Source organism: Balearica regulorum, chromosome 7 (genome assembly GCF_011004875.1).
Source record: "Balearica regulorum gibbericeps isolate bBalReg1 chromosome 7, bBalReg1.pri, whole genome shotgun sequence".
Taxonomy (NCBI): Eukaryota; Metazoa; Chordata; class Aves; order Gruiformes; family Gruidae; genus Balearica; species Balearica regulorum.
The window spans coordinates 36,420,763-36,433,306 of record NC_046190.1 but is presented as its reverse complement, the minus strand read 5'-3'; the positions used below and the strand labels follow the sequence as shown (position 1 = coordinate 36,433,306).

The 12,544-nt window shown below is 49.4% G+C and overlaps 1 protein-coding gene across 1 annotated transcript in view; it reads right to left on the bottom strand.

The window, feature by feature from the left end:
- COL13A1 (collagen type XIII alpha 1 chain) overlaps positions 1-12,544 on the bottom strand; it is a 59,829-nt gene that overhangs the window by 36,226 nt on the left and 11,059 nt on the right. The window contains exons 7-16 of the mRNA XM_075758920.1: positions 11,979-12,005; positions 10,868-10,894; positions 10,731-10,757; positions 10,408-10,434; positions 8,269-8,325; positions 6,381-6,446; positions 2,937-3,053; positions 2,411-2,452; positions 1,620-1,646; positions 855-890 (exon numbers count right to left, since the gene is read on the bottom strand). Coding sequence (XP_075615035.1) covers positions 855-890; positions 1,620-1,646; positions 2,411-2,452; positions 2,937-3,053; positions 6,381-6,446; positions 8,269-8,325; positions 10,408-10,434; positions 10,731-10,757; positions 10,868-10,894; positions 11,979-12,005 — 453 coding nt within the window. The remainder of the gene's footprint in view (positions 1-854; positions 891-1,619; positions 1,647-2,410; positions 2,453-2,936; positions 3,054-6,380; positions 6,447-8,268; positions 8,326-10,407; positions 10,435-10,730; positions 10,758-10,867; positions 10,895-11,978; positions 12,006-12,544) is intronic.

Here is a 12,544-nt window from a genome sequence, read left to right as displayed (position 1 = left end):
TCACTGCTCCTCTGTGTTGACAGCCTCCCGCCCAGCGCACGCAGAACAGGATGGGTTCTTAATGGAAAAACCGACGGTTCACTGGAAGAAGAGGCAATAAATTGTGTCTGTCGCCGGGAGTGGGCTGTGGTCCATGGGGGCTATAATTTCCACTTCCTGACATAACAAAAACTTCTCAGTTTATACAGAACTAATTAAAAAGCTCTCAGGTCTTGCCATTTTGCTCACAGAGCACCCATAAAGTAACATGGAGATAACGCGGGACACAGGATTCCTGCCTGCTGGGAATATGCGCCTTCCCCTTCTGCAGCTGACATCTCTTCAGCAGTATCTCTTCATTCCCTCTCCCCTCTTTGATCTTCCTTTGTGTCCTTCCCCCCTCTCTCTTTCTGTCTCTTCATTACATCCTCTGGGCTTGACAACCCTGCCATTAATTAGCTGCTGCTGAAGACATTTGGGCTTTGCCAGCTTCTACCTTTTAACCTGGAGCAGGATCCACTCTTCCCTGCTTTATTCCAGGGAGCAATACCTACCCAGGGATTTGGCCCTTTCCAGCCTTCTGCTGAGGTCTGGATGCACAAGAGGTGTATTTCAGCCTGGAAGTGGGTGTAGAGCAGCACACAGACAGGGAGATGTCTGTACCATAGCTACTGAACAGTTAAAGCTATCTCTGGGTCCAGCCTCTCCTTACGTGGGTGCCAGCAGGCAATCTGTGAGCCTGTCACAGCCCCGAGTCCCGTAGGAGCAGAGTTCAGCAGAGGGCTCCAGAGGAGACCACAGGTTCGCAGCCATGATCCCACAAGGTATCAGTGCAGCTTAATTCATTTTAACAATATTGGAACTCCCCTTCTTACCTTTCTGCCAGGGTATCCCTGAATCCCAGGGTCTCCCTGCAAAAGGCAAAAAAGACAAAAGAGAGTGAGGCTTGGCCTGAGAAGGACAAATCCCTGCCCTTTTCCCTAGGGAGATGCTGGGATGAAAGGGCACTCCATGGGGAAAAAGTCACCTTTTGCTCAGCATGACTCCACTGAGTCCCTGACCCCTTCAGACCCGTGGGTCACTGTTACCTGCACTGGACCCAGCCCCAGCAGGAAAGGTGCAATAAGCACTGGCAACTGAGTAACTCGTGCCAGCTCTGTGCCCCAGCTCCTCACCCTGGCCAAATATCTCAAATAAAATCAAAGGGGGGTGGGTGGCTGCAGCTGAAAAACAACAACAACTTCCCCACTCGCATTTTGGCAAGTGAATAAATGGGAAACTGTGGTGGAGTTAACAATAGCATTGCAAAATCAGTTCCTGAAGCACTGGTAAAGGCTTTGAGAGTGGAAGAAGCCAATAAAGCTGTGTGTGGCAAAGAATTTTGCAAGAGGGGCTGACGAGGCGTGCCTTACTCAGTCAAGATGCAACTCAGACGTGTCGCCTGGACAAAACCCATGAGTCAGCACACAGGCCGGACCCCAAAAGCAATAGTGAGCTGGCTTAGAAATCTTTTCCAGCTATTTGATGTAACCTGCTTCCCTCCACCTCCACCCATTAAACTGTACATGTCTCTCCTTGCCAGGAGCATCCACCTCTCTGTTTACCACCTTGCTCCCCTTAAGTGAGGCCAGACATCTCACCTTTGGTCCAGGAGGCCCAGGTAAGCCCTGTAGATAAAAGCAGAGAGATAAAAAATTGTAAGCTCAAACATCCCCGATCTATCCTTTATGTAGATGAATACTATCCTAACCCACACTCCCAAATAAATCCATGCCCATAGCGCTCCATCCCCCCAGGCCTGGTCTCGCTGAATCTAAAGACCAAAAAGCTGCTTTGCCTTATGCATTCTGCTCCAGAATTCTCTGGCTTTGCTTGGAAAACTTGTTCCCAGCCCACTGTGCAGCTCTGGAGTAAATCAGGCGTTTGCAGCTTCCTCTGACAAACTAAATAGAGAGAATATTTTAACAAACAAACCACTTATGTTTTTAAATGAGAAATAACCAAACAATTTACCTGATATGAACCATGAAGTAGACCGGATACGTGTGTATGTAAATATAAATAAACAAAATATCCATACAGGAGCTGCCTTGCTGATGCGAGCAGACAAAAGGAGAAAACTACTCTAGTTTACACTCCAATGCCTGTACTACCCTTGGTATTGCCTGCTTATGGCAATTCAAATGTTTAATCATCACATCTTTGGGTCCTTAGAGCTCAAAGACAGATGAGAATGCTTACAGGACACCCGACCCTTCTATCCTGCCTGGAGAGGCACTTTTGCCTCAGGGGACAGGACGTGCTTATCCTGCTAGCAGTCCTTGAAAACTTTTGGAGGTGGAAACTCCATTCACGCAGCAGTCACTGCAGGGCCAGCGTGCCCTGTTTCTCCCCACAGCTTCTAGGAACGGAGCTGGTTTCTGGTACCCACCTTTCCATCTCTGCCAGGCTTCCCAGGTTCTCCTGCTCTGCCCTGTTGCAAAAGAGAGGTACATTAGCAGGATTTTCTGCCCTGTCCCCTGCCATTTAACAATGGTATTATTTTAAATGGTGCTTCTGGTTTTGCCCTCCTTGGCTGCTTGCTACCAGCCTGAGAACAGGATGGAGGCAGGACTTCAAAGGGGTGGCAGGGATTCTTATCAGTCAGGTTTCTGCTGTGAGCAGGATAATTACACCCCACATGTTACTTCCTCCCCGTGGCCGTCTGCAGAGGCTGAGGAGGAGGAAACTGGCCTGGTGTCACCCGCTCACACGTGCGTGTCCAGATAGCAACAGTGCAGGGCACACACCTCCGCCTTCCCTCCCGCTCCCCCTTCCTCCCCACACATCCGTGTCCTCTGCAAATCTCCTGTCTGTGGCTATCTTGGCTTCAGAAGAGGCAATAAAGGCCAGAGGAAATTGTCTGCACCCCAGGGAAAGAGGAAGCAGAAGACTTTTTTTTTTGTAATTGGACTTACAGGCGGCCCAATTGGCCCAGGCTGTCCTGGGGTTCCTTCGGGTCCAGGTGGTCCAGTGGGCCCTGGTGGGCCAGGGGGCCCTGGGGGACCTTGGATTCCTGCTTGTCCTTGTTCACCCTGAGGTTCATTAAAATAAGGGGTTATCAGCAGGCAGAGCAAACCCTTCACACCACCACCCCAAGGGCCCAAGACAGGTCAGCCTGGCTGAAGCAGAAGAGGTAGAAGCAAGTCCCAGGTTAGTGCCAGGAGAGGTTTCAAAGAGTAAGGCAGAGCCCCTCTGAGGAGGGCTGGGCTGCCTCAGTGGCAGGAGCCAGGACCCTACAGTTTGCAAAGACATCTGAGGCCACCTTGTCAGAGTTCTCTTTAAAAAGGATCTACAGATGACTAAGCAGCCCAAAGAGAACTTCTTCTTCATGAGTCAGTCAAGTACAATTTATATGTCAAGACCCAACATCTCTTGAGCTTCTCAGGAGGCTTTCCAAAGCACTTGACAGTCATATGTGGAGCAAAGCCTCCCGTGACCACACTGGCACTTCCAGGCAGAGCCAGTGTCTTACCTCAGCCTAGTTTTTTTTTTCCCCTGTGCTATATTTGTTGGACAACACTCTCTCTGTTTTCCCAAGGACCAAAAGTAGAAACGCCACAAAACCAAAAGAAAATAACATGATCATCATGGCATTTCTGGAGCCTACCCAAAACAGGCCTACATACGCCAGGAAGAGCCTGTTTTTGTAAGATTTAACAAGCTAGTGCGTGCAGAGCCACCTGCCATTTTAAGCTCTCTGAAATGAAGCCGTTTCAGCCGGTTCCTCCCCAGGCCCCTCAGTAGCCATTCAGCGGCTGCGGCTCATGCCTCAGCAATGTCATCTGGCCCAAAGGACCTGGTCTTGGGACCAAGCGGCGCTGAGGAGACAGTGGGTTGGAAGCGCCACGTTTGAATACCAGACTGCTGATCTATAATTGATGAATCCAGCAAACTCCTAAGGCCCCGTGGCACCCACGCTAAGCTGTTAGCCTCACCCGCTCCCCTCCCATTCCCTCTCCCTAGATAAAATATCACGACAACCTAGTGCCAGTGACCCGATTTAAATGTGAAAAACTCCTTCTGGTGGATCCACAGGAAGCTAGAAATCAAACACGGTCTTTTCGCAATTATAAATCAGTGGGCGTGCAGTTGGGTCTCTGCTGCGTTTATCCTCTCTACAGCCCTATACGCTGCTGCTGGGTAAAACTAAGTCCGATCTCACACACTCGCGTGTGCAGGGAAATGCATCAAATCTGTCCTTTGCCTGTGTTCCTACCAAGTGTGCTGTTTATCCTGGCTGCCTTTAGTAAAACATGCAGATACAGGGATGTTTGCTTTATTTAGAATGATAAACAAAAGTAATAAGCTGCAAATTTCATCACTTCTGCCATGAGCTCTATTTAAAAGAAAATTTCCAACAGGCAGGCCAGGCTCACGGGAAGCTCAGTCATGTGTGGAACAACAGCCTTTCTCCTCAAGAGAGCCGCTGCCTCGCTGCCCAACCCACAGCCCATGCCAGGAAGGAAGCCTGCTGGGCCAGGCAGAGAAGGTGCCTTCTCTTTTCCTCATTTTGTAAGTGGATCCTGGCTCACCCTGTGGCCCATGCAAGGGGGGACAGGATCGTTCCTGAGCTTCCCTATCCTCCATGCTCAGTGCTATTCAACAGTCCTGTAAACGGTCTCATAGCTTTTAAATTTGGGAGGCAATGTGGATACAATGAAGACAAGAGGTTTGGAGGACACCGGAGTATATTTCTAGATTTCCTCTTGCCCTCTCGGCCCAGCTTGAAAGACTGCCCTTCCGTTGCATCACAGGTGCACGAAAGGGTGCGTACATCTTACAGCACCCCACCGTGAGCGCACCATGGGAAGGCAAAGGTGGCTTTGCCTGTCTCCCTTTGGCTCTCCCTCCTCTATTCCCACTTCAGCCACTCTCTGTCAGCCCAGTCCATGCTCCAGTCATTTTCATCAGATGTCATTCTATATTTTTAGCCATTCACTGGAGCTATTTTTCAGTTCTTTTAAACACCAGTTAGCCACCCTGATTGTCCCCCAGCAATGCGATGCTTGTTCAACGTCCTAACATAGGTCTCCACTCAGCCCATGGCTCTGCTAAGCCCAAGCCCTTGGGCAAAGCACTCTTGCTGATGTGCTCAGCAGGATTTTCCTCTCTCAGGTGCTGGTGCTAACATTTATTTCGCAGCCTCGCATTTTTTCTTAGCATTCATACATTGGGCTGTTGGAATTGCCTGGTGCTGGCAGATCTGTAGGAGTGGATTACACTTTGTTGCACTTAGAGAATGAATACAGCAATGGCAAAAACAATCATGGCAAAATTCTCTGGTGAAGTTAGCCTCTGGGGACAGAGGGAATTTGCTGCCCTGGCTGACGACAGGACGTGGGGCAACTATTCAAGTTTCCCACTTCATCCTGGATATGCACTTCAGCTTTCAAAGCCTTCCCAAGAGGTCGGTCCTTGGCCTGGCTCTCCAGACTGTCACTTTGAAGGGCAACCAGCGCAAGCCATGGGGCTTTGTGTGGTGCGAAAGCTCAACCAATAGAAAATGAATAGAGACCACAGGCTCAAGTGATAAGGTCAGGGTTTTGCCAGCACCAGGCAAAGCCCAGGCACCTCGTAGTAAAGGCCTGTATTGCAGACTGCAGTTTCCTGCTAGCATCGGACTGTCTAGACAGGCAGCAGGGTGACAAAACCCAGCCACTTAATAGAGGGTGCCCAGCACACTTCAGCAGGGTAATTACAGCGGTTTGTCCACACGGGAAAGTTAATCCCAACTGATGGAATGAGGGAGCTTAAAGTGGGCTCATCAAAAGCCACATGAACTCTGACTATGGACACTCTTATTCACTGTTCATATGTCCATAATTCGTTTTATGAATTCATTCCCAAAATAAACTGAACTAAACATGAATTATGGCCCTGGAAACCAAAATAAATGTGTTTACACAAAGATTTAATACAATTTAATGAAACCATTATAAGAGCTTATTTAAACACATTTTCCCAAGTGTCTCAGACTAGACTAGCCGTTAGAAGAAGTGCTTGCTTATTCATTCATCTTTGTTAAATTTTGCAGACATTAGCTGCAATTTCAGCAAGTTTCTAACCTCTTCTGGAGATTGAATATGCAGGAACTGACTCCTTAAGGTAGGAGGCTGCTTGTCAACGGTCCCAAGAACAGTTTCATGGCCCATTTCTTTTAGTTTAAAAAACTGGCTTCGCTGCATTTCTTTTTAACCACATTATCACATCAAAGATTTCCTCCACTTCAAAGAAAGTCCCTCAGCTCTGTCCAAACCTCTTGGAAACCCCTCTGCAGGGGAAGACAGACAGGTAGCAAGCTGATTAATTGCAAGCACCGGGGTAGGCTTAGAAACAGGCAACAAGGAGGAGAAGTCTACCTGGAAAGTGCGTCTCTTTATGACCGGAGGTGGAGCCAGCCGCACTGAATTGAGGAGAGGCAACAGCTGAAGAAGATCAAACCAGAAGGTCGCGGGGCAAAGGAGGCCATTAGGGCACCGAGAGTCAGAGAGCAGCCAGGGGAGAGAACAGAGAAGAGGGGAACAGAGAAATTGCCATGAAAATAAACTCTCACGTGAGAGCTGCGTGCAGAGAACACGTGGCACGGGTACCTGCCGGCAGACCTCTGAGCTCCCCCACACCATGTGTTGCTCACAGGGGGACTTGCCACGTGCCAGCCCTGGCAGGTGCAGGGTGGTCACTCGCCAACCCAGTGCTCCCACCGCACAAAGCTTTTACCGCTTTCTCTACTCAGAAATAAAACTTACCCAGGGGATTTTTTGACTCAGCTCCACTGCTCTCCTCAGGCAGTATTGCAAGACATCCCCCCCACTGGCTCTGCTAAGCTCTCTGGTGACAGGACTGTCTCTGTTTCTCATCATCAGATTTGAGGTAACTACCAAAATGCCAATTTTCTCCAAGTTTTCCAAGTATGGTTTCCTATTTCTTTCCATCTTCCTTTACAAGAAACACTGTATCTCCGGGCCTCACCCTTCCTCAGCGTGTCAAAGGGAGTGGAGAGAGGCTCGCTAGGGTCAGCAGCAGCAAACAGGTCCTGGTGCGGTTCACTTTTAGCTGAGCAGACACAGCCACCACGGCCAAGGGAGAACACTAGACCTTGGTGCCTCTGAGCCTTCAGCAAGGTATTTGGAGCCTTGGGAGCCCATGCTTTGCTTTTGTTTAACAGTAACATCAGCCTCTGACTGCTCACAGCCAGGAATGCTGCCTTAGGGCACAAAGCTGACCCGGACACACAGAAATCAAATGCACTAAAGCTCAGGAGCATTTGTTCATCCTTCTGCTGTATCCAGTTTCCACTTGCATGCATGCTGCTGCCAGCCTGGCACCCACCGTGCCGGCTCCAGGCCCAGGAATGCTTCTCTGGCCCGATCCACTTTCCTGTTCCTATCGGTTTTCCATTGAAGCTGCTCTTGATTTACACAGGGAGAAGAGAAAGAAGCATTCTGTGCTCAGGCTCAAAAACATGCCCCTGTGTGCAACATTTCCCTGTGTGAGCTCAGATCTGAGAGGTGTGCCCACAGGTCTCCCGCCACAGTAACCGTACACATCCAAGCAGCGCACTTTAATTCCTTTAAACATCATTCTTCATGTTTGCAGTAAAAGAGAGGATCCAGTCCTGTTGCAAAGTGACGTGGCAACCCAATATTGCAGCATCACTGCCCTGTGATCGGGGGGTTGTGTTCAAATGCACTTATCCAGATAGCCACAAGCTATCACAACAAAAGCAGTGCTGCTGGAAAACCAGCAGGGCTGATTTTACCTGAAGGAAATCCTTCTCTTTCTAAAAGACAGTGCAGGAGGCCCCAGGAGAGCATTCAGGACTGCACCGATCTTCTCAAGGGGGACGTTGCTGTAAATCCCCACACCCCCATGCTAGGTGTGCCTAGCGTCTCTGTACAAGTGACCGAGACCTAGCTGAGCTGTCTTCACATAGCTCCTCAAGTGCTGAAGTCTATCTGAAATATTATGCAGCCTACAGGAAGCCAGAGGAAGGATGCAGGAAACGATAAGGAGGGAAATGGAGGGAAGCAGTCCTGAAAAGAGAGGAGAGACAAGACCCAGCAATAGATTCAGGTGCAAGTGGGAGAGTTTAGAGAAGAAACCTGAAGCTTCTTGCACCCAGCTCCTGCCCTGCCTCCTCTGTGTCCCAATGGCAAGTTTTTTTTCAGAAGGCAGCATGCAATATTGGATCCGCATCCTTGTGCCTTTGCATCAGAACTGGGTCCCATCAGACCGTTACCCACAAACCTTTAACGTAAGGATCTGGTTAGAGCGCAGGGCTGCAAGGGTGGTACTTAGGTATTCCTAGGGGACAACGAAGACACAGGACACAAACAGGGTCAGTCAGACACACGGCATCTCTGAGAGCAGATGGAACATGGCTGGTCCCCCTCTTCCCCGAGCTGCACGCCCTTCCCCAGGGCAGCACTTTGGAGCAGCTCAAACAGCCAGCGCACACCAAACAGGTAGCCCCATGCCTGGGCTCGTCCCTCACAGCAGTGCAGGCCATACAGACTCAGGACAGGAAAAAAATAGGAAACTACAACATGAGCCAAGGCATACATCCTAACCTTACGTTTCCTTCCTAAGAAAACAAAGACGAAACAAAACTGAAACAACATCCCTGGTTTTTCAGGATGCTGGTTTTCATTTCCGTGCCCAGAACATCTGACAAAGGACCTTGTCAACCAGTAAAGCAAGAATAAATTGCAATTCAAATGCATAGCATTTTTACAACAAAGCTCATCCTAATTTTCATTTTCGGAGGAAGAGAGGGAACTGCACCTCTGTTGGCTGATTTCCATCTGTGACCAGACCCTTCGGACAGCCCACCCTTGAGCTGATCTGAGGACAGTCACCCTTCCCATCAGCACGTCTTTGCCTTGGAACGACTCACGGGCTTTTTAAAATACTGAGCTTGCTGCCTCATGAGACCAGAAGCACCTCTAGGAAACGTCGCCAGGCTTTGCTGGGATGTGAGACTTTGCACTAGCCCTTTCCTCACTGTCACAGCCCCGCGACGTGTCACCCCAGGGTGCCTACAACCCCGACCCACCAAACCAGCAGGCCTTTGCCCCCAGGACTGAACCCAGGCTACTCCCAGTGATGCACAATCTGCATCTCTGTTTCCCAGTCTTGCTGCGGGTCCTGCTGCTGCTTTTCACCTTGAGCACCGAGAACAGTCGGAGCCAAGGGCTGTAACAGGAACCCAGGACACCTCTCGGGTGAACACTGTTGTTAGCTTCTTTTTAACATAACAATCTAGTGAGCCGGCTCGCCTAAATAAACACAGCTGACTGGCTATTATTGTACCAGACTGGCACATACCGATGGCCCCCATTCTCCCTCCCTGCCAGCCGAGCTCTCTCCCCTGCCTCTGCCGCACAGAGCATCCAGGGCCCTGCTCCCTCGAGGCCAGGGACCAGAGCCCAGCTAATTGTCCAGAGGCCCGTCAAAAATAAACAGAAAGCCCTTAAGCCTGTCTCCCTGTACACCCAGATTATAAATTCCAGCCACTTCATATGATGTCGTTCCAACGCATTTCCAGTGGATTTTCAGCACTCCAGTTGTTTTTAGAGCTGGTTAAATTTTTCCCCTCTAATCCTCTCAAACCCCATGATGTACTCTCTCCTCTCTTGGCTGCAGTACATGCCAGCCAGGCCAGGACAAAGAGGCAAGTGGAGCAACATCCTGGCTTTCATTAAACAGATGCTGCTATCAACCCTCCCTCTCCACCTCTTCTTTTCAGGCGGAAAGCCCACCAGGCTGGGGGACTGGCATGGGGACCAGCTCACCAGGGACCAGCCAGAGCACCGTGGCCAGGAGTGGTCAGGGTGACTTTCGGGCAGGGAACACGACCCTTCCTCTTGTCTCTATGAAGAGTTGAGGCCGGCATGAGGGAGAAGAAAAAGGGAGGAATGATGATAGGGTTTCCCCAAGGTCTGCAAACCCTGCACTGCTCCTGGCCATGCAACCGCAGCAGAGGCTGTGGAAGCAGGATGGAGCTGATGCAGCAGCACAAGGTGCGAGTAGGTGATCTCTACTCCTCCAGAAACCCCAGGTTTCATTGGGTTCGGGGGTGAGGATACGAACCTTCCCTGCTCCGACACAGAGCATGGGAGGGTCGCCAGGAAGCAGCAATGACAACATTTAGCTGGGGTCAGCCCCGGTGGGCAGGAACAGACCGGAGAACCAACATCCCTCCTGGAAAACCTTATCTGCTGCTTTTCTGTGAAATACATCAATCAGCTGAGCACTGCCCTTGGGGCCCCGATGATGCATCTTGTTAATGAAACAATCTATATTTCTAACAAAAAGCCATTCAAACAAAGGAGGATTAACATGCAGGAAGGCACGGGACAGACGATAATAACGCTAACGACTTACCCTGTGCGGGTACTCTGCACACTGACCCTGTGAAAGAAGGGGATTAAACAGAAAGTGTTTAAACCACGAACAGAGAGGACCAAAATAGACACACAGGGTCAGATCCAGATGGTGTAAATCATTGTGACCCTATTGAATTCAATGCAGCTACGCCAATTCACACCCAACAAGCACCCTGCCTCCTGTCCCCTATCCCCAGAGCCCTCTGCTCTTGCTCTATTGCTCGGCTGCTCAAAGTCAGACCGAGCAGCACCAAGCCCATCAACTCCCTTCCTTGCTCACCTCTTCCATTTAATTTTCAACACATTTCCCATAAAAATTACCTTTTCTCCTTTTTGTCCTGGGGGTCCCTATAAAAGAAAAGTGATTAAAAAAAAGCCCTCAGTAAATGAAAGAGTTCAGTGCAGGCAAGGGGAGAGGAATTAGAAGGAGGTGCAATTGCAAGAGATGGGATACTTACAGGTTGTCCCCTGGGACCTGCAGCACCCTTTAAAGAAACACATGGTCATGAATGTGAGATGGATTCCCATTTACAGTGACAAGACGACAAAAACTCTCAGCATATGGGGTAGGTGGAAACTCAGTTTTTAAAACAATTGTGGAGACAAGTTTCCAAGAGAGATCTGGGTTCCCTTTGTTACTCTGGGGGAGTGAAAATGCACATATGTTCTGGCTGCACCACAGGGGGGAATTATTAAAAGGAGAGGGGAAAAATCATCAGGAAAACACACCCTTATTGTCCCCAGGACCTCAGTTGACAGCGCGTCTCCTCGGCCGACGCACTGGGATCGAACCAGAAGCAGCCAGGGCTGAAGCCTGAGCTGCAACTGCCTGAGCCAGGGTTGCGCAACAGGGGGATGTCAGCTCACCCTTCTGTCGAGGAGCTGGGAAGAGGGATCTTCAACATGTGCTTGCCAGAGGGTTATACTAACACTCAGGCTCGAGAAACAGAATTAGCAGAAGAAAACACTCAGCATTTCAGTGAGTGAAGGTGACTACAGAGCTGCTAGCTTGGCATACTCGTGTTTGGGGATTTCATCATCAGAGATGTCAAGAGGAACAAGACCGCATTTGGGTTTCCATCAAGTGTGGCCTAAGTTTATCATTTTCAACCAAAAGCATTTTAGTACGATGCACATAGGAAACAGAGCTTCAAGAGGGGAAAGACAGATATTTAATACAAAAAATATGTTTTTTGTTGTTGTTAGATAAGTTGAAAGCTGCCAGATGGGTTTTCAGAAATCTTTCCATCAACTTTTACTTCTGCTATGAGGCCAACCACGAAAAATGTCAGCTCCCAGAGTATATTTAAAGAACATAATTGCTAACTGCAAGGAAAACATATTCCATGTATAACTAAACTAGAGAGTTGCTGTTGTGACACGATGAATCTGATAGCCATAATGTAAAAATTACAGATGTACATCCCAGCATTGCTATTATGAAGTTACAGAATTAGGGACGCAGCTAGATGAACTAAGGTCGCTACCCTGCCTATGAGCTCGTTTCCAGCTGAGAGGCAACGTCATTTCAAACCAACCCGTCACCCATAAACATATATATTTTTTTACCATGTCCCCCTTCTGTCCAGGATGACCCTGCAAAAGAAAGAAAACATGCATCAGCTTCAGTCACTGCAGTCCCTAGAAGATGTTGGCTTAACCAACTTACCCTTGGACTTGGGAGGTGCCCACACTTACTATACCTTGGTCAAGGGAGGTACAATGCCATGCATGTGGAGCTTTGCTCACACACCTAACAGGACACTGCTCCCTGCTACCCAAAACGCTGAGAACAAAGCTCTGGAGGATGAATACGGGGCACAAGAACTCTGTAGGGCATGGCTGGGACATGGTTAATCCCCCCTCAGGCTGGCAGGGCAGCTTCAGCTGAGTGCAGCGCGTTGTGCCTTGCTGGGGCTCATGTGTGCGTCCCCAGAGCAGTACAAGAGAGACACTGCTGGGTCTCTCTTGAGGGTGATGTTCCTCATGACAAAAACAGAGTCCTGCTGTAGGAAATTAGGTGCCAGAGGTATGTGCTACCAGCTCCTTCTCCATTACAGTACGGCTAGAGGAAGCATGGTGGAGAACTTGGCTAAGGGACTGCCTGGAGCTATGGGTTTCGTGTTAGTTGAGTT